The sequence below is a fragment of the Salmo salar genome, chromosome ssa04, assembly GCF_905237065.1.
Source record: "Salmo salar chromosome ssa04, Ssal_v3.1, whole genome shotgun sequence".
Lineage (NCBI taxonomy): Eukaryota > Metazoa > Chordata > Actinopteri > Salmoniformes > Salmonidae > Salmo > Salmo salar.
Window position 1 is genome coordinate 32,495,907 of NC_059445.1, and position 23,000 is coordinate 32,518,906.

The 23,000-nt window shown below is 42.4% G+C and overlaps 1 protein-coding gene across 1 annotated transcript in view; it reads right to left on the reverse strand.

Moving 5' to 3' along the window:
* The window catches only part of pcf11 (PCF11 cleavage and polyadenylation factor subunit), a 41,670-nt gene that overhangs the window by 5,254 nt on the left and 13,416 nt on the right, over positions 1-23,000 (reverse strand). Inside the window, 6 exon segments of the mRNA XM_045716813.1 lie at positions 3,756-3,911; positions 4,114-4,297; positions 4,544-4,805; positions 5,343-5,409; positions 18,701-20,211; positions 20,413-21,031. Coding sequence (XP_045572769.1) covers positions 3,756-3,911; positions 4,114-4,297; positions 4,544-4,805; positions 5,343-5,409; positions 18,701-20,211; positions 20,413-21,031 — 2,799 coding nt within the window.

The window sequence follows — 23,000 nt, forward strand, 5'->3', positions numbered from 1 at the left end:
CCACCTACCCTAGAGAGGTTAAAGTCTATTTATTTTTGTTACAAGCCGTGTTTCGTGCGGCTTCAGTACAGGTGCGCTCAATAGTCCGGAAATTACGGTACACAAAAGTATGTGGACACCCCTTCAAATTAGTGGATTTGGCTATTTCTGCCACACCTGTTGCTGAAAGTAGGGATGCACAATATACCGGTGAAAATACAAAATCGTCCGATATTAGCTAAAAATGCCAACATCGGTATCAGCCCGATGTCTAGTTAAACGGCGATGCTCAAAACCAATGTCAAAGCTGAAGTGCATACGTATATAACATAGGTACATGACGTAATGACGGCACGTAAAATTTCACTACACGTCCAACACAGCATTCCTAACCTAGCCCACAATGTCTGCTGTGTGGATCGAGCAGTCAACAAATCGAGCAGTCATTTGAAAGAGTAAAAAAATTCCAGCGAGACAATCCATTAACGCCAAGATAATGGTATTCATTGCCCTTGACAAATCAACCGTTCTCTGTCGTGGGTGTGTTAGCTTTCGCGACTGGTGGAGCACCGGTACACACTACCAAGTGAGCTATTTTTCAGTTGTTGCCCTACCGGAGTTGCACAGTAATAGTGTCACTGCTATTAGCATCACAACATACTATGGAACGCCGCTTGGGTCTTTGCATGTCAAAAATAATACGTCAAATAAAATTATTTGACAATAACACAATTTGACGCGTTAAACTTTTAATTTGACACGTCAAATAACAGTTCTATTACAGAATTGCACATGCAAGGTAAGCGCCACCACAACTATCAGTAGCACTGTCAAAGCTGTACAAAAATGTCTGCAAACAAGCAAACACTGGCCACAAACGATGTGTTTACAATACCGCGTTGGTAATAAAGCATTATTCATTCGACTGCAACTTCTGAGGTAGCTAGCTAGCTTTAGCTTGGTACCTAGCTAGCAACAATACAACCAGCCGGAAAACAAATACCCAGTAGAAACTGCAGTCATTTTCAATCCTTGTGAGTAAGTATTAGCTAGGTAGCTACTTGTTGTTCACCTATTGAAATTGAACTTCAGTTCATGAAAATAAATAGCTAGCCAGCCACTTAACCCTCATGCCCAAAGCTAACATTATAAGCAGCCAGCTAGCTTCATCTGGCTAGTGAGGCTCGACCAGACTGTGTTGTGAAGCTAGCCACAATAAGGATTAGGCACAAGTGGAATTTGCGATTTGCCTTCAAAATAAAAAAAGTACCTTTTTGAAAGTGATGAAGGTTACAATTGGTGGAATTATGCCATATTTAGACAAGATAATGTTAAACAAGGTTGGAATGTGAAGCAATGAAATAGGGTATGAGTCTACTCGGTGACACCCACGGAACACAAGAGTTTACGCAAATATTAGCGTTGTAGCTCTTATCACAGGACTGTGACTGTAGAAATCACCTCCCCAGACAGCCTATTGTGTGTATTGACATTCATATTGCACTGTACAGCTTTACCTAAGTATTGGGGATCAATGAAATGGGGTATCAGTCTACTCAATACCCAATATATTTTTTCCCAACATCCTCCTCAGAGTTATCAGACTCCAAAACATCCACGCAGCATTGGTTTTCCTCTGGAATAGTGTTCAATACACAGACAAATGTGGCTCGATTCACAGTTGTTTCAGAGTCCCGCAATAAGAGCTACGACGCTAATGTTCTCTGGGTGTCACGGAGTAGACTGATACCCCATGTCATTGATCCACAATCCATAGGTAAGGCTGTACAGTGAATAAGTATGCCCCCAGTGCAATTCTAAAGTCTAATACATCCAGTGTGATTTCAAAAGCTTTTTGTCAAATTAACAAATGATTGTCTTTTGTTGATTTTATATAACATTTCAACCTCGTTTAGCATGATCTATTCAATTATTGAATAATTCTATTTGTATTCATTTGCATCACTGTCAATGACATACTTTTATTTTGAAGGCCAACTGCAAAGTTCACTATTGTGGCTAATCCTTATTGTGACAAGCTTTACATAGATGGGTCCGACCACCATTAATCAAATAAGAACTGTTATAAATTAGGGTTATTTTAGATGACACCTAGCTATATAGTTAGCTAGCTAACTATAGCTACTGAAACAGATTTTGCTGTTTTTGGGGAAGAAGTTCACGTATCGATGAATCGTTGTGACATATGAAATACGAGTGATAGTGTGTAATAACTACGTAAAAAATTAATGAACGTGTTCAATTATTATGTGACGTGCAGTCATTTCCAGGTCCTGATTGGTCAACAAGCTTATCTGACACATCAAATAGTGTTATTTTGATATTTTTTGGACACCAAAGACCCAAACGGCGTTCCATAGAAATCCTGGTTGAGAATGAAACAACTGAAAAACGAAACAGCACAGCAAGTAAGTGAAAGAAACAGGTTTTGATTATGTTTTACTGGTAATGGGAACATACGTAAATGCCAACAAAATAACTTTTTGGTCAGTGTGGTGTGTGTGTGTGTAACCTTTATTTAACAAGGCTAGTCAGTTAAGAACAAATTCTTATTTACAACGACAGCCTACCCCAGACGACACTGGGCCAATTGCTCGGGCCCTATGGGTCTCCAAATCACAGCCGGATGTGATACAGCCTGGATTCGAACCAGGGACTGTAGTGGCGCCTCTTGCACTGAGATGCAGTACCTGAGACCCCTGCATTCATTTGTGTGTGTGTGTGTTAACTATTTGCTGTACTAGAATGCTTAAAAAGGTCGCAAAAATGTTAAATATTGGTTTTCGGTATTGTTTTTTTTTTTGTCAAGGAAAATATTGGATATCGTATTGGCCAAAAATGTCATATCGGTGCATCACTAGCTGAAAAGTGTATATAAAAAAATTAAAATAAATAAATAAATAATAATTAAAAAATAAAAATCGACCATACAGCCATGCAATCTCCATAGAGAAGAATTGGCAGTAGAATGGCCTTACTGAAGAGCTCAGTGACTTAACATGGCATCCTATGACGGTGCAACCTTTGCAACAAGTCAGTTCATCAAATTTCTGCCCTGCTAGAGCTGCCCTGGTCAACTGTAAGTGCTGTTATTGTGAAGTGGAAACGTCTAGGAGCAACAACGCTCAGCCGCGAAATGGTAGGCACACAAGCTCACAGAATGGGACCGCCGAGTGCTGAAGCACGTAGGGAGGAGGAATAATGGTCTGGGCCCGTTTTTCATGGTTCGGGCTAGGCCCGTTTTTCGTGGTTCGGGCTAGGCACATTGGTTCCAGTAAAGGGAAATCATAACGCTACAGCATACAATGACATTCTAGGTGATTCTGTGCTTCCAACTTTGTGGCAACAGTTTGAAGAAGGCCCTTTCCTGTTTTAGCATGACAATGCCCCCATGCACAAAGAGTTCCATACAGAAATGGTTTGTCGAGATCGGTGTGGAAGAACTTGACTGGCCTGCACAAAGCCCTGACCTCAACCCCATCGAATGCCTTTGGGATGAATTGGAACGCTGACTGCGAGCCAGGCCTAAATCACCCAGCATCAGTGCCCGACCTCACTAATGCTCGTGGCTGAATGGAAGCAAGGACCTGCAGCAATGTTCCAACATCTAGTGGAAAGCCTTCCCAGAAGAGTGGGGGCTGTTATAGCAGCAAAGAGGGGACCAACTCCATATTAATGCCCATGATTTTGGAATGAGATGTTCAACAAGCAGGTGTCCACATAGTTGTGGTCATGTAGTATATGTTGCTACCCACCTCATCCACCACATCTGCAGCTGCTTTAACACTCTGGAACTCCTTCTCCTTGGCGGCCTCCTGGGTCTTCTGCACCACCTCCTCATTCACCTTCTCAAAGAACAGGCTCTTGGCCCGCTCCTCCAGGTCCGCTATCTCCTCAAACTCTATCCAGTCCTGAGGATGGGGAAGAGACAGATGATGGGCAAGGGTTAGAAATAATTTGATAAAACATGATCAGCTTTTTATTACAAGGCGATAACTAATCATTCTCATTGTAAAAAAGTGAGTAGGTATTGTTCATATTGGGGTAGAAGGTAATGGTTTTACAATGAGGTAGTTCTAGCTGTGAGAGTGTGTGCATGTCCATCTCTCTTACCGTGAGGCTGTAGTACCAGCGGCGGTGTGTGACCTTCTTGCTGATGTCTTTCTCGGAACGGTTCAGCCGGTAGTGCCAGTCGAGGTGGTCAGCGTAGACGTCTGTCTGAGAGGCGGTGAAACGCATGCCGCAGGAGTAACACTGGATCCCTGTGTACAGCTTAGTCACCACGCTGTCATACCGCCTGGGGAAAGGGACAAACAGAACCAGTGGTTAATAGTCATACATTTTACATATAAAGACAAATACATTACCATTTTATGAACACATGTGGACCATACATTTTATTTATCTTACTCAGAGGATCACTGGACAAAGCATAACTAGAGAATTCTAATGCATAAATAACGAGAGTGAAGCATTCATTTATGTCAATGGTAGATTGACATCTTCATAATCAGACCAGCATGGTGCATTTCAGCAAACGTACTGTTTCATGTCTTCGATGACGAAGCCGGTGAGGTCTGGGACATTCTCATCCTCCTCCTGCTCTTCCTCTTCCTCCTCTTCTACCATGGGAGGGGTAGGTTGGGTGGCGGCTGACTCTGTACCGCTGGGTGCTGCAGCAGTGTCTGTACTCTGAGCTGGTTTGATGCCTCCGGTAGAGATGATGCCGGTGGAAATGAGCTTGGACAGCAGGTCGTTTACATCTACCTGCCCAAAGTGACTCTCTGGAGGAGGGAACTGGGGAGCTGGGGAAGAATGACAAACCAGAAATCAACTGACATCAAGCAATTACCAAACACTTGTATTGTGTGTTTTTTCCCCCTCTGTACTTTACTTCCATTGAATATTTTAGATCTGTTGCACTGTTTGAGAGGTGTTTTCAAGTAAGCAGTTAATTGTACTGCGTACACTACGCTGTATGATGTACATGACAAACTTGATTTGATCCTTACCCAGTGATGGATTTACAGCAATAGGTACTCATACTGGACATGCGATTCATCTGATCTCAGAAGGCCAGTTTCACAGACCCAGATTAAGCACTCCTGGACTAAAATGCTTCTTACATTGAGAATGTCAATTTGTTTTTGTTTTTAAGTCATCCAGATATCTCCCAGATTTCTAATCAACTAATCAAGATGAATCACTTCAAAAGGAAGAGGATGAAAGACTATCATGATACCAAATGCTGTAACATGAAATAAAGAGCCCTTTATCAAACAACAACAACATTGAGAACAGAAAGTAGATCTTGGTGAAATAAAAAAAGAACATGATCTTACCAGGCTGGTTGAAAGGCACTGTGCTGGGAGGGATGAAGGGCTGGCCAAGGTTAGAAAGCATGTTCATCTGGAACAAGGACAAAACAGACATTTAGCCTTCAACTGACCTAAATAGCTTGTATCCAGTCCTCTCCCTCCTGAGCGCATCTGGCATTTGAGTTAAATATAAGATGTTCGTTTGGCATTAGGATATCAGGGCCTTAAAAATAATTTTAAGCAAAGCCTCAGTAGAGTAAGGACTTCGGTCACGCTCCATATTATGAAGTTTAAGAGATTCAAGATTGCAGAGGTGAAAACTATAGCTGAAGCTTTAGCTGGGAGGAACACTCTCCATCCAATGAATTGTTCTGTTCATTATATGAATGGCTCCACCCCAGTGTTACTCTTTAATTTTTATGAAGTGCTTCACCAAGCTACATTTCACCGTAAAGAGAACCCACTGTGGGTGGTAACTAACACAGAATGAGCCAAAATATTTTGTTCTATATCAGCTGGGGGGGTGGAGGACTTTGGTGAAGTCCCATCCAATTAATTGTTCTGCTCATTTATGAACTGAATGGGAGCGAATGACCTTAAGTGCATCAGACGGAGTTTCACCATTTTGTTTAGTTCTATAAACTAGGGCACCAGTGAGGATTTCTTTCACTGGACAACATGTTACAGCTGTTGATAAGTCATAAAAATGCTTCGATTTTTCCCCCCCATGGCATTACATTTAGATACAAGGGGATCATAGCTATGTTTAATTAAGATACAAGGGGGATCGTAGCTACGTATAATTAACCTTTTATCATGGTTGGCGTCTTGATGGATTTATCCCAAATTTTGTGACATAAAACATTACTTGTGTCTGTGAATTAATGGCAGTGTAAGTTGTTATACCATATATTAAGCATTACGTTAAATTAGACCTCGAGCTTGAACCCTGTAAGAATCCTGGATCTAGCTGTCAGACAGTTTTTAGTTTAGAGATCTCAGAAATGCAGTGTAACATTTCATGTCTCATGTTGTTATAGGGTGAAAACGTTTTTTTTTTTTCTTCTTCATGTGCACACAAATCCAAAATAATGTATGTATTGCAAAATCGAAGGCTTCTAACCAAAAGTCATCTTACCTTGATACTTAAAACCTAAATAGATATGCGCATCCAACAATGATCACTTGGCATCCAGCTGATTTTTTATTTAACCTTTATTTAACTAGGCAAGTCAGTTAACCTGTTGGGGCTAGGGGGCAGTATTTGCACGGCCGGATAAGGCAGCAGCTCTGTTTGTGAGTGGTCAGGCTGGGAACAGTGACACTGGAGATGCGCGTTCATGAGAATTCTCAATTTTTTTCTTTCATCCTTTGAATGAATACAACGTCGCCCGGTTGGAATATTATCGCTATTTTGCGAGAAAAATAGCATAAAAATCGATTTCAAACAGCGTTTGACATGCTTCGAAGTACGGTATTGGAATATTTTGCATTTTTTTGTCACGAAATGCATTTGAATATAACTATGGATTATTTGGAACCAAAACAACATTTGTTGTTGAAGTAGAAGTCCTGGGAGTGCATTCTGACGAAGAACAGCAAAGGTAATCCAATTTTTCTTATAGTAAATCTGAGTTTGGTGAGGGCCAAACTTGGTGGGTGTCAAATTAGCTAGCCGTAATGGCCGGGCTATGTACTCAGAATATTGCAAAATGTGCTTTCGCCGAAAAGCAATTTGAAAATCTGACACCGCGATTGCATAAAGGAGTTCTGTATCTATAATTCTTAAAATAATTATGTATTTTGTCAACGTTAATCGTGAGTAATTTAGTAAATTCACCAGAAGTTTGTGGTAGGTATGCTAGTTCTGAACATCACATGCTAATGTAAAAAGCTGGTTTTTGATATAAATATGAAATTGATTGAACAAAACATGCATGTATTGTATAACATAATGTCCTAGGAGTGTCATCTGATTAAGATCAAAGGTTAGTGCTGCATTTAGCTGTGGTTTTGGTTTTTGTGACATATATGCTTGCTTTGAAAATGGCTGTGTGATTATTTTTGGCAGGTTACTCTCCTGACATTATCTAATGTTTTCCTTTCGCTGTAAAGCCTTTTTGAAATCGGACAATGTGTTTAGATTAACGAGAGTCTTGTCTTTAAAATGGTGTAAAATAGTCATATGTTTGAGAAATTGAAGTTATAGCATTTTTGAGGTATTTGTATTTCGCGCAACGCGATTCCACTGGCTGTTGACTAGGTGGGACGCAAACGTCCCACCTTGCCCAGGGAGGTTAACCTCTCTAGGGTAGGGGGCAGTATTTTCACGGCCGGATGAAAAACGTACCCAAATTAAACGGCCTACTACTCGGGCCCAGTAGTAGATTTGGACAGAAAACACTCAGAAGTTTCTAAAACTGTTTGAATGATGTCTGTGAGTATAACAGAACTCATATGGCAGGCAAAAACCTGAGAAGAATCTAACCAGGAAGTGAGAATTCTGGTGCTTGTAGTCCTTTCAAGTCATTGCCAATGGAACACACAGTGAGTTGGGGTTCATTTTGCAGTTCCTAAGGCTTCCACTAGATGTCAACAGTCTTTAGAAAGTTGTTTGAGGCGTCTATGATGAACAGAGACCGAACAAGAAGGCTGGGAAGTTGTAGACCCATCAGTTCATTGGCGTGCATTCATGTGAGAAGGGACCTGTGTTCCAAAACTTTTTTCAAGACAGGAACCGTCCGGTTGGAATATTACTGAAGTCTCACGTTCTAAAGACCCTAAAGATTGATGCTTTACAACGTTTGACATGTTTGAACGAACGTAAATAGATTTTTTTTAAAAACTTTTTTAAAAAAACTTTTCTTTTCGGTGCGCTTCCTACATTTGGAGTAGCTGAACTGAACGTGCGAACAACAAGAAGCTATTTGGACATAAATTATGGAGTTTATCGAACAAAACATTTATTGTGGACCTGGGATTCCTGGAAGTGCCTTCTGATGAAGATTAAAGGTAAGTGAATATTTATTATGCTATTTAATATTTTAGATGACTCCAAAATGGCGGCTATCTGTATTGCCTAGTGTATTTTTCTGAGCGCAGTACTCAGATTATTGCAAAGTGTGCTTTCCCAGTAAAGTTATTTAGAAATATTTCACAGCGTTAGCATAAAGGAGATGTTCATCTATAATTATTTGAATGACAGTTTAATATTTTATCAACGTTTATGACGAGTATTTTTGTAAATTGTAGCGCTGATTCACCGGCAGTATTGGAGGCAAAATATTTTCTGAAATTCACGCATCGATGTAAAATGCTGTTTTTAGATATAAATATGAACTTGATCGAACAAAAAAATGCATGTATTGTGTAACATGATGTCCTAGGAGTGTCATCTGATGAAGATCGTCAAAGGTTAGTGCTTCATTTAGCTGTGTTATGGGTATTTGTGATGCATGCTAGTTGCTTGGAAATGGCTGTGTGGTTATTTGTGTCTATGTACTCTCCTAACATAATCTAATGTTTTGCTTTCGCTGTAAAGCCTTTTGGAAATCGGACAACGTGGTTCGAGTCAGGAGAAGTGCATCTATAAAATGGTGTAAAATAGTCCTATGTTTGAGAACTTTGAATTATGACATTTTGTGGTTTTAAATTTGGCGCTCTGATTTTTCACTGGCTGTTGAATAGTGTGGGACGATTGCGTCCCACCTCCCCTAGAGAGGTTAACCTGTTAGGGCTAGGGGGCAGTATTGACACGGCTGGATAAAAAACATACCCGATTTAATCTGGTTACCACTCCTACCCAGTAACTAGAATATGCATATACTTATTACATATGGATAGAAAACACCCTAAATTTTCTAAAACTGTTTGAATGGTGTCTGTGAGTATAACAGAACTCAAATGGCAGGTCAAAACCTGAGAGATTCCTTTACAGGAAGTGGCCTGTCTGACCATTTGTTGAACTTCTTTTCCATCTCTATCATTTACTAAGGATCTCTGCTCTAACGTGACACTTCCCACGTCGTCCATAGGCGCTCAGAGCCCGGGAAAAAACAGAATGTCGTCATTCCAGCCCCAGGCTGAAACACATTATCGCCTTTCTCAAGTGGCCGATCAAGGGACACTGGCTTATGCGCGTGACCCCGACCGCCCCCGCCTTTGGGATTTTTTCCTCTGTTTGCCGAAAAGGAGATTCCCTGTCGGAATATTATCGCTTTTCTACGAGAAAAATGTCGTAAAAATTGATTTTAAACAGCGGTTGACATGCTTCGAAGTACGGTAATGGAATACTTAGAATTTTATTGTCACGAATTGCGCCATGCGCGTGACACCTCTTTACTATTTCGGATAGTGTCTGGAACGCACGAACAAAACGCCGCTATTCGGATATAACGATGGATTATTTTGGACCAAACCAACATTTGTTATTGAAGTAGCAGTCCTGGGTGTGTATTCTGAAGAAGACAACAAAAGGTAATGAAACTTTTATAATAGTAAATATGATTATGGTGAGTGCTAAACTTGCCCGGTGTCTAAATCGCAAGCCCGTGATGCCTGGGCTATGTACTTAGAATATTGCAAAATGTGCTTTCACCAAAAAGCTATTTTAAAATCGGACATATCGAGTGCATAGAGGAGGTCTGTATCTATAATTCTTAAAATAATTGTTATGCTTTTTGTGAACGTTTATCGTGAGTAATTTAGTAAAATGTTAGCGAATTCCCCGGAAGTTTGCTAGTTCTGAACGTCACATGCTAATGTAAAAAGCTGGTTTTTGATATAAATATGAACTTGATTGAACAAAACATGCATGTATTGTATAACATAATGTCCTAGGGTTGTCATCTGATGAAGATCATCAAAGGTGAGTGCTGCATTTAGCTGTCTTCTGGGTTTTGGTGACATTATATGCTGGCTTGAAAAATGGGTGTCTGATTATTTCTGGCTTGGTACTCTGCTGACATAATCTAATGTTTTGCTTTCGTTGTAAAGCCTTTTTGAAATCGGACAGTGTGGTTAGATTAACGAGAGTCTTGTCTTTAAATGGCTGTAAAATAGTCATATGTTTGAGAAATTGAAGTAATAGGATTTTTAAGGTTTTGAAAATCGCACCACAGGATAGCAGTGGCTGTTACGTAGGTGGGACGAATTCGTCCCGCCTAGCCTAGAGAGGTTAATTAAATCGTGATAATCTGATACAGGAAGGAATGTTCCGAATGATAGTCAAGTGACAAACATCTGTTGTGATAATGCATGCAACGCATCAGCTGCAGAAGAAGAAAAAAAAGTGTTCGTGAGGAATGTCCAGAATAGTCTCATTTGTTACACCGGTGAAGATAATTGTGACTGGATCCACATGGGATAAAACATCCCTAGCGAATTGATGATAATCATCTGTTGTTGTCTGCTTGATTTAGAGCAGGCCGTCAGATTTAACAGAAAAAGTCATGAGTTCATGTTTTCAAGACTCGGATTGGACAGTCAACTGTGCTCAATTGTGTAGAATAGACTACTGAGCAACACCCAACGCTATTCCAACAAATTATTCTGGATATTAAAAAAATTAAAAAAACATAAGCCAAGTGAGCTTATTCAAAATATGATCAGGTAATGAAATAACATGACAAATACATTTAGCTTCCCATGTTAGACCTGCAATTTAAAAAAATATAAGGGGCTTGCTAAGCTACAGGACTTTTTTGCTAGCACAGACTGGAATATGTTCCGGGATTCTTCCGATGGCATTGAGTACACCACATCAGTCACTGGCTTCATCAATAACTGCATCGATGACGTCGTCCCCACAGTGACTGTACGTACATACCCCAACCAGAAACCATGGATTACAGGCAACATCCACACTGAGCTAAAGGGTAGAGCAGCCTTTTTCAAGGTGCGGGACTCTAACCCGGAAGCTTATAAGAAATCCCGCTATGCCCTCTGACGATCCATCAAACAGGCAATAATGTCAATACAGGACTAAGATCGAATCATACTACACCGACTCCGACGCTCGTAAGATGAAGCAGGACTTAAACTATTGAACTACAATGGGAAGCACAGCCGAGAGCTGCCCAGTGACACAAGCCTACCAGATGAGCTAAATTACTTCTATGCTCGCTTCGAGGCAAGTAACACTGAAACATGCATGAGAGCATGAGCTGTTCCAGACGAGTGTGAGATCCCGCTCTCCGCAGTCGATGCGAGTAAGAACTTTAAAAAGGTCAACATTCACAAGGATGCAGGACTCGTAGCACTCATGTCTGTAGCCATGAAGTGCTTTGAAAGGCTGGTCATGGCTCACATCAACACCATTATCCCAGAAACACTAGACCCAGTCCAATTTGCATACTGCCCCAACAGATCCAGATGATGCAATCTCTGCTGCACTCCACACATCCCTTTCACACCTGGACAAAAGGAACACCTATGTGAGAATGCTATTCATTGACTACAGCTCAGCATTCAACAACATAATGCCCTCAAAAGCTCATCACTAAGCTCAGGACCCTGGGACTAAACGCCTCCCTCTGCAACTGGATCCTGGACTTCCTGACGGACTGCCCCAGGTGGTAAGGGTAGGTAACAACACATCCGCCACGTTGATCCTCAACACGGGGGCCCCTCAGGGGTGCGTCTTCTCCTGTACTCCCTGTTCACTCATGATTGCACGACCAGGCACAACTCCAACACCATCATTAAGTTTGCAGATGACAACAGTTCTACAGCTGCACCATTGAGAGCATCCTAACGGGTTGCATCACTGCCTGGTATGCAACGTCATGGCCTCCGACTGCAAGGCACTACAGAGGGTAGTGCATATGGCCAAATACATCACTGGGGCCAAGCTTCCTGCCACCCAGGACATATATACCAGGCGGTGTCAGAGGAAGGCCCTAAAAATTGTCAAAGACTCTAGCCAACCTGGTCATAGACTGTTCTCTCTGCTACCGCATGGCAAGTGGTACCGGAGGGCCAAGTCTAGGTCCAAGAGTCTTCTAAACAGCTTCTACCCCCAAGCCATAAGACTACTGAACATCTAATCAAATGGCTACCCAGACTATTTGCATTGCCCCGCCCCACCCCTTTACGCTCCTGCTACTCTCGGTTTATAATCTATGCATAGTCACTTAAATAACTCTACCTACATGTACATATTACCTCAATTACCTAGACTAACCGGTGCCCCCACACACTGACTCTGTACCGGTATCCCCTGTATATAGCATCACTATTGTTATTTTACCACTGCTCTTTAATTATTTGTTACTTTTTTCTTATTTTTGGGGGGTATTTTTTCTTAAAACTGCATTGTTGGTTAACCTGTTATGGCTAGGGGGCAGTATTTTCACGGCTGGATAAAAAACGTACCCGATTTCATCTGGTTACTACTCCTGCCCAGTAACTAGAATATGCATATAATTATTGGCTTTGGATAGAAAACACCCTAAAGTTTCTAAAACTGTTTGAATGGTGTCTGTGAGGATAACAGAACTCATATGGCAGGCAAAAACCTGAGAAGATTCCATGCAGGAAGTGGCCTGTCTGACAAGGTGTCGTTCTTCTTGTCTCTGTTTATTGAAGAGTGAGGATCTTAGCTGTCCCGTGACACTTCCTACGGCTGCCATAGGCTCTCAGAAGGCGGCAAAATGCAGAATCGGGGCTTTGCAGGCTCTGGCTGAAAAAAAGTAGCGCGTTTGGGTAGTGGCTTGGTTACAGTACTGTGAGACTCAGGCTCGTGCCCTCGTCGACCGAAAGCTTTGTTTACTTTCCTCTGTTTAGCTAAATGGACATTCCCGGTCGGAATATTATCGCTTTTTTACGAGAAAAATGGCATAAAAATGGATTTTAAACAGCGGTTGACATGCTTCGAAGTACGGTAATGGAATATTTAGATTTTTTTGTCACGAATTGCGCCATGCGCACGACCCTTATTTACCCTTTCAGATAGTGGTCTGGAACGCACGAACAAAACGCCGCAATTTGGATATAACGATGGATTATTTTGGACCAAACCAACATTTGTTATTGAAGTAGCAGTCCTGGGAGTGCATTCTGACGAAGACAACAAAAGGTAATCAAACTTTTATAATAGTAAATCTGATATTGGTGAGTGCTAAACTTGCCGGGTGTCTAAATAGCTAGCCCTGTGATGCCGGGCTATGTACTTAGAATATTGCAAAATGTGCTTTCACCAAAAGCTATTTTAAAATCGGACATATCGAGTGCATAGAGGAGGTCTGTATCTATAATTCTTAAAATAATTGTTATGCTTTTTGTGAACGTTTATCGTGAGTAATTTAGTAAATTGTTAGCAAATTCCTCCGGAAGTTTGCTAGTTCTGAACGTCACATGCTAATGTAAAAAGCTGTTTTTTGATATAAATATGAACTTGATTGAACAAAACATGCATGTATTGTATAACATAATGTCCTAGGTGTGTCATCTGATGAAGATCAAAGGTTAGTGCTGCATTTAGCTGTCTTCTGGGTTTGTGTGACATTATATGCTAGCTTGAAAAATGGGTGTCTGATTATTTCTGGCTTGGTACTCTGCTGACATAATCTAATGTTTTGCTTTCGCTGTAAAGCCTTTTTGAAATCGGACAGTGTGGTTAGATAAAGGAGAGTCTTGTCTTTAAAATGCTGTGAAATAGTCATATGTTTGAAAAATTGAAGTTTTTGTATTTTTGAGGAATTTGTAATTAGCGCCACGCCCATCATTGGATATTGGAGCAGGTGTTCCGCTAGCGGAACGTCTAGATGTAAGAGGTTAAGGGCTTGTAAGTAAGCCTTTCACTGTAAGGTCGACACCTGTTGTAGTCGGCGCATGTGACAAATAAAATTGGAAGTAGCTCAGAAATTCAAGTACCGGAATAGGCCTACCTTTCTAAATCAGACATTTCCTCAATTTGGTGCTTTAAAAGTTATGGTAATTGTAGTCAATTTATGTACTCCTACTCCCTTATAATTATCTGTGATTTAATTTTTTATCGGTTTTTGTGACAGATGTGTCCATTTTCGTTTGTTTCCCGCTAAAGGGTGCTGCGCTGCTCTGTTGCAGTATATCCATGTGCGCTTATTATGAGGATGACACACTTTTTGCATGCTTTTGGGGGGGAGGTTCTATATTAGGCCTAGATATGTACAATTCTATAAATTATACAATTGTATAACATTGAGGTCCTTGAAAACCACAATTGTGCTTTAACTTCTTATGGCTTGGGGGCGCTATATTCACGTCCGAATGAAAAGTGTGCCCAAAGTAAACTGCCTGCTACTCAGGCCCAGAAGCTAGGATATGCATATAATTGATAGATTTGGATAGAAAACACTGAAGTTTCTAAAACTGTTTGAATAATGTCCGAGTATAACAACTCATATGGCACCTGAGAAAAATCCAACCAGGAAGTGGGAAATCTGAGGTTTGTAGTTTTTCAAGTGATTGCCTATCCAACATAGTGTAAATTTGGTCAGATTGCAGTTCCTAAGGCTTCCACTAGATGTCAACAGTCTTTAGAACGTTGATTCAGGCCTCTATTCTGAAAGGGGAGAGAATAAGACCAGTCACAGTAGATGGCTCAGCTGAAGGCCTTTAGTTGTTGATCGCGCGCAGCCTTGAGCGCGAGCTCCGTTCCCTTTCTAATGACAACGGAATTGTCCGGTTGGAATATTATTGAAGATGTATGATTAAAAACATCCTAAAGATTGATTACAGTAAATTCCGGACTATAAGCCGCAACTTATTTCCCACGCTTTGAACCTCGCGGTTTAAACAATGACGCAGCTAATATATGGATTTTTCCCGCTTTCAATTAAAAAAAAAAATGAAAAAAAAAAAACATTCTGTGACGTGCTCAGTTTTTTGGCGGCATGAAGCTTTCATTAGACCAATGAAATTGCCGAACGGGTTAAGGTCAAACAACTTTTTTTGTTTACTGTTTAGATTAAATCGAGCGCACTCAAATTTCCATCATTCTGATTACGGTAGTCATTTTGTCACCCTCATGGCAAAGACACGGAGAAATGCATATGATGCAGCTTTCAAGTTGAAGGCGATTGATCTGGCTGTTGGAAAAGGAAATAGAGCTGCTGCACGGGAGCTTGGTCTTAACCTCTCTGGGCTAGGCGGGACGAATTCGTCCCACCTACGTAACAGCCACTTTAAGCCTGTGGCGCGATTTTCAAAACCTTAAAAATCCTATTACTTCAATTTCTCAAACATATGACTATTTTACAGCTATTTAAAGACAAAACTCTCGTTAATCTAACCACACTGTCCGATTTCAAAAAGGCTTTACAACGAAAGCAAAACATTAGATTATGTCAGCAGAGTACCAAGCCAGAAATAATCAGACACCCATTTTTCAAGCCAGCATATAATGTCACCAAAACCCAGAAGACAGCTAAATGCAGCACTCACCTTTGATGATCTTCATCAGATGACAACCCTAGGACATTATGTTATACAATACATGCATGTTTTGTTCAATCAAGTTCATATTTATATCAAAAACCAGCTTTTTACATTAGCATGTGACATTCAGAACTAGCATACCCCCCGCAAACTTCTGGGGAATTCGCTAACATTTTACTAAATTACTCACGATAAACGTTCACAAAAAGCATAACAATTATTTTAAGAATTATAGATACAGACCTCCTCTATGCACTCGATATGTCCGATTTTAAAATAGCTTTTTGGTGAAAGCACATTTTGCAATATTCTAAGTACATAGCCCAGGCATCACGGGGCTAGCTATTTAGACACCCGGCAAGTTTAGCACTCACCATAATCATATTTACTATTATAAAAGTTTGATTACCTTTTGTTGTCTTCGTCAGAATGCACTCCCAGGACTGCTACTTCAATAACAAATGTTGGTTTGGTCCAAAATAATCCATCGTTATATCCGAATAGCGGCGTTTTGTTCGTGCGTTCCAGACACTATCCGAAATGGTAAAGAAGGGTCTCGCGCATGGCGCAATTCGTGACAAAAAAATTCTAAATATTCCATTACCGTACTTCGAAGCATGTCAACCGCTGTTTAAAATCAATTTTTACGACATTTTTCTCGTAGAAAAGCGATAATATTCCGACAGGGAATCTCCTTTTCGGCAAACAGAGGAAAAAAAAAAATCACAAAGGCGGGGGCGGTCGGGTCACGCGCATAAGCCCAGAGTCCCTTGATCGGCCACTTGAGAAAGGCGATAATGTGTTTCAGCCTGGGGCTGGGATGACGACATTCTGTTTTTTCCCGGGCTCTGAGCGCCTATGGAAGACGTGGGAAGTGTCACGTTAGAGCAGAGATCCTTAGTAAAAGATAGAGATGGAAAAGAAGTTCAAGAAATGGTCAGACAGGCCACTTCCTGTAAAGGAATCTCTCAGGTTTTGACCTGCCATTTGAGTTCTGTTATACTCACAGACACCATTCAAACAGTTTTAGAAACTTTAGGGTATTTTCTATCCATATGTAATAAGTATATGCATATTCTAGTTACTGGGTAGGAGTGGTAACCAGATTAAATCGGGTATGTTTTTTATCCAGCCGTGTCAATACTGCCCCCTAGCCCTAACAGGTTAATGAGTCGATGATAAGACGTTGGAAACAGCAGCGTGAGGAATTGACTCAGTGCAAAAAGACAACTAAAGCTTACTGCTAATTTTATTTTTTGTTACAAGCCGTGTTTCGTTAAAGCCTGTGTAAAGTTCATTTGTTTCAATGTACCGGTAGGCACCTGCGGCTTATAGACATGTGCGGCTTATTTATGTTTAAAATATATATATAATAATTTTTTTTAATTCAGTGGGTGCGGCTTATATTCAGGTGCGCATAATAGTCCGGAAATTACGGTATATACATCGTTTGACATGTTTCTACGAGCTGTAATGGAACGTTTTTGACTTTGTCTGGACTTTGTGCTCACGCCTTGTGCATTTGGATTAGTGAACTAAATGCGAACAAAAAGGAGGTATTTGGACATAAATATGGACTATCAAACAAAACAAACATTTATTGTGGAACTGGGATTCCTGGGAGTGCATTCCAATGAAGATCAAAGGTAAGTGAATATTTATATCGCTATTTCTGACTTGTTGACTCCACAACATGGCGGGTATCTGTATGGCTTGTTTTGGTGGCTGAGCGCTGTACTCAGATTATCGCATGGTGTGCTTTCGCTGTAAAGCTTTTTGAAATCTGACATAGCGGTTCCATTAAGGAGAAGTATATCTTTAATTCTATGTATAACACTTGTATCTTTCATCAACGTTTAAGATGAGTATTTCTGTAAATTGATGTGGCTCTCTGCAAAATCACCGGCTGTTTTGGAGGCAAAACATTACTGAACATAACGCGCCAATGTAAACTGAGATTTTTGGATATAAATATGAACTTTATCGAACAAAACATACATGTATTGTGAAACATGAAGTCCTATGAGTGCCATCTGATGAAGATCAAAGGTTAGTGATTAATTTTATCTATATTTCTGCTTTTTGTGACTCCTCTCATTGGCTGTAAAATGGCTGTATGTTTTTTTGTGACTAGGCGCCGACCTAACATAATCGCATGGTATGCTTTCGCAGTAAAGCCTTTTTGAAATCAGACACTGGTTGGATTAACAAGAAGTTTATCTTTAAAATGGTGTATAATACTTGCATGTTTGAGGAATTTTAATTATGAGATTTCTGTTGTTTGAATTTGGCGCCCTGCACTTTCACTGGCTGTTGTCAAATCGATCCAGCTAACGGGATTTGAGCCATTAAGAAGTTAAGCAGGGTTCATACAGACACTGGCAAGTCAAATTCAAGGATGCATAATCCTATCTTGTTGTATAAGTGGAGTAATGGGCTAATCTGCATATAAAAATTATTTTATTTTTGTTTCAAACTGAAATGTATCCCAATGTCAGACATTGGCCCCATTATTTATAGAACGATCTATAAGCAGGATAGTTAAAGTGTATGTATGTGACGGCGTAAATGTGAATGTATGATTGAATGCGGGTTAGAGCAGCGCTGTGCGTTGTGAATGCTATGTGTTGACTATAGTGACAGAGTAGCCTTAGTGCATAAAAGTGTGTATTTTTATTTAAAATGTATGTAGCCATGTCGTTGAGTTATTGTCTATTGATGTTTTGTATCATTCATGCTTTTTGTGGATCCCTCCAGGAAGAGTAGCTGCTGTGTTAGCAGCAGTGTTAGCCTAATAAAATACTAACCACACAAAGACACCAAACGATACACGTACGTGCACACACAAATATGAAACCTTCACAATTGATGAAATCATTAAAGTCTATTGTACTTTTCAACCTACTCAACCTTTCTGATAATCACTATGTGGTGTATGTCCCAAATCAAGAAGAGGTTCTCACCGGCTGCTGCATGTTCCCTGCCGGTGGCAGAGGCACACCAGGGGTGTAGAACGGAGGTCTGACGTAGGAGTTGTTGAACCCAGCCTGGGACACAGGGACGGGAGACACCGTGAAGTTAGCCCCCTGTTGGCCCACCACGTTCTGTTGCACTGGGAACGTCTGGAACTGCTGAGGGCCTCCGGGGTTGACTGGGTCATACATGGGTGTCCCTAGTGGCCGCAGTGGGGGCTGCAGGTTGGGAGTGGCATGGTACCTGGGAGACACCTGCTGGCCAGAGGGGCAGTCAAAGCGTGGGGGCATGCCCTGGGGGGGCAGAGAGGGCAGGGGGTCGTAGCGCATGGGGCCAGGCTGGCCCATTGGGGTGGAGGGGTTCACTGGGCCATCAAAACGCATCGGGCCTGGCTGGTTGGGAGCGCCGTCGAATCTCATGGGGCCTTGCTGGAACCTCATTAGTCCTTCGAACCTTCCAGGGCCGGGCTGCATGTGGGAGTTGTTGAAGTTCATTGGACCGTCGAAGCGGTTGGACTGCATGGGGCCGTCGAAACGCATTGGCCCAGGCCCCTGTCCGTCAAATCTACTATCATATCGCCCCGATGGCCTACCTTGCTGCGGAGGCGGCGGGCCGCCATCAAACCTTCCCCCAATGCCTTGTGGGTCCCCTCTCATTGGAACGTGAGGCATGGAGGGGCCGTCGTATCTTCCTGGTCCGTCAAACTTCTCTGGTCCTTTATGTAGAGGGGGGCCATCGAACCTGCCGGGGCCCTGAGGGTAGGGCCCATCATACCTTGATGGGCCGTGTGAGGAGCACCCTGGTCCATCGTACCTACCGGGCCCCTGGACGCCCTCGTAACGGCCCCCAGGGTGAGGCCTGCCAGGCTGACCTATGTGACCAGGCCCATCATACCCAGACTGAGTGCCCTTGTGGGGTCCGTCGTAGCGTGGCGAAGGTGGTCCTCCTTTGGGACCACCGTCGTATCTCTGGGGCCCATCTGCGGTGTGAGGAGGGGTGTGTCCTGGAGACTCACCGTGTTTGCTGCGTACTGAGGAGAGTGCGGGCCCGCGGGGGGGTCCTCCTGGGTGGTGGGGTCTGGGTAGAGGGGGGGTGTCCAGGGGCCCTTCGTCACACGAGTGCTCGCTGTTGGGGCTCTCAAAGCGTGGGACAGGGCTCATCTCCGCCGCATCCATCTGCTGTAACGGGGACAGGCGCTCCCGCTCGTATGCTGGTGCCGGTAAAGGAACCGGGGACTTCCTAATGGGGCCGTCCAGTGCCAGGCTGACTGAGTTCTGGAGCACTGGGCCGCTGGGGGGTTTGGGGGGGATGCGTTCGTGTTTGCGAGGGTCGTCGTAACGGGGGTACGGAGGTTTGACAGAGTGGTCTTCAGACAGCGGACCTCCTCCGTACCGCCTGGGAGGGGCATTGTAGCCACTCTTAGGCTCCTCCCTCTCATCGTACGGTGGTCTGTGATTGGGCAGCCGCTCACTGAGGGGGGAGTTCCGCTCTCTTTCACCAGCTAAGAAATAAAAACAATACTAAATGAGAACAGGAACCATTTATCATCGGATAGTAATAAAACTAAGTCATAAAGCACTGCATTTACAGACATACTTCTGATTCATAATATATTCCCTTGGCTTGGGTGTCCAACCATGTGTGCGTATAACAAAACGTATCCATAAATTTGTCCCATCATTAGACATGAAACTCCACTTGCCTTTGAGTCTGTCGGTGGCAGTGGACTCCCTGGGGTCTTGTATCCTCCTGAAGCGTAGCCCTGGCAGAGACTTGAGCCTGGGGAACTCGTTCCCGTGGCTGTACTCCTGGATGATGGCTGCTGGGGTGGGCTGCTCCTCCTCTACCTCCTTCAGCCTGTCCTTAGGAAGCCTGGTGAACTTCATCCCTGAAGGAAGGGCGTTAGTCTCCCTGTTAACCTCAGTCTTGGCACCCCCAGGGCCCTCCCCGGGCCTCCCCAGCACCCCCTCTACCTCCTCCTGGCTGTCCTCTCCGTCCCAGCCCTCCCCTCCTTGCTCCTGCTGCCACAGCATCACCTGGGTCCTCCTCAGCTTGGACTTGTGTTCATAGTAGGTGAGCTCTGCGTCGGACAAGTCTGCCCCGGAGGACACTCCCCCTGTGGGTGTGGCCAGCAGGGGCTTCTTCCTGGTTGGTGGGAGGTGGTGTGGGTGGGCGTGTCCGTGGCCATCCTCACTGGAGCCCTCCCAGGAGTCACCTCCTCGCTGCTTCTCTTCCTGGTACTGGAACAGCTGCTTGATCTGGTGAGCCACGTTCAGGAAGTCATCATGGCTGATCTCTCCGTTCTCCAGATGCTTACTGGCCTACAGGGAGAAAGGGAAGAAGATTAAGTTCTCTTTTATCTAGTAGAATAAGTTCACTTTGTCCCAATTTAATACAAATTTTGAGGTGTGCGTGCACCACAACCCTGCTAAGATTCCTCTCCAGAAATGAGCTCATGTTGGCTCTTTCAAAGGCTATCGCCTGTATGGCTCATTATCGGGCAGGTGTACCATTTTAGCAATGAGCATTCTCCTGTAGCTTAATGGATGTAGTAGCATAGTGGCTTGGCTATAGATGGCTGAAGCATGGGGTTGGGTTGCCCATCTGCATTTGTTTAGGCTAACCCAATGGGCTAATCAATAACTAGATCACAAATGAAGTATCAGAATTGTGGCTTCATACCAATGCCAGCTTAGTATAATAATATTCAATACCACAGTGAAAAGAAACGTCTTAACCTCTCTTGGGTAGGGGGCAGTATTTAGAATTTTGGATGAATGAGGTGCCCAATGTAAACTGCCTGTTGCTCAGGCCCAGAAGCTAGGATATGCATGGTAGTATTGGATAGAAAACACTAGTTTCCAAAACTGTTAAAATAATGTCTGAGTTTAACAGAACTGATATGGCAGGCAAAAACCTGAGGAAAATCCATCCAGGAAGTGGGATATTTTGATGTGGGTACTTTTCTATTGAATGCCTATACAGTATCTAAATGGTTATGATCCAGATTGCAGTTCCTATGGCTTCCACTAGATGTCAGTCTTTAGACATTGTTTCAGGCTTGTATTCTGAAAAATGAGGAAGAATGAGACCATTCTTTCAGTGGACTCTAGAATGAACCAGAGGTAGTTTGCGCGTGACCGATTGCGCGCCGTTCGTTGTTTTTCCTTTCTATTGAAGACGCTATTGTCCGGTTGAAATATTATTGATTATTTAGACAATAGACAACCTGAGGATTAATTATAAACATCGTTTGACATGTTTCGACGAACTTTACCGGTACTGTTAGGATGTATTCGTCTGCATGTATTGACCGCCTTTGAGCCAGTGGATTACTGAACAAAACAGTTTTTGGGACATAAAGAGGGACTTTATCGAACAAAACGAACATTTATTGTGTAACAGGAACTCTCGTGACTGCAACCATATGAAGATCAAAGGTAAGTGATTCATTTCATCGCTATTTCTGACTTTTGTAATTCCTTTACTTGGTTGTAAAATGTTTGTATGCTTTTGTAAGCGGGGCACTGTCCTCAGATAATCGCATGGTATGCTTTCACCGTAAAGCCTTTTTGAAATCTGACACAGCGGCTGGATTAACAAGAAGTTCATCTTTAAGCCGATGTATAACACTTGTATTTTTATGAATGTTTAATTTGACTATTTCTGTATTTTGAATTAGGCGCTCTGCAATGTCACTGGATGTTGGGCAGGTGGGACGGTAATTTTTAAAGTCAAATATACAGCACGGTTACTGTATAAAACACGTGGTCAACTCTCCACCTGGAGAGCTAGGTCACTGGGTGTGCAGGTTTTTTTTATCCATCACTGCTTAAAACGCACCCGAGTCAGCTTAACAAGGTCCTGTGGAGCAGTTGATTTGTATAATCTGGTGTGAGAGTAGGGCTGGAACAAAAGTCTACACCAGGGTTTCCATTAGGAAACGTTGCCCTGGCCAACGTGACCGGAAAGATTTCAATATACCGGCCATGAAGGATATACTGTCCTCTCTGCATTGGGTGTGTTACTCAGAGCATCCATCCACGCTGCTCAGAATGACACAAAAAAAAAAAAAAAATCACACTTCTGGTAATTCATCTTAACAAAAATTATGCCAAACTGCAATTCGCAGGAAAAAGGGAAAACACCATTATAAAACAGCGCACCTGATGCGGTGAACACCCTATTTCTAAATTTGAGGTTAATATAAAGATGCAACAACTAGGATGAAGGGTTGCTAATATGACTAGGATTATGCATTTGGCTTCTGGACAACAATGAAACACGAAA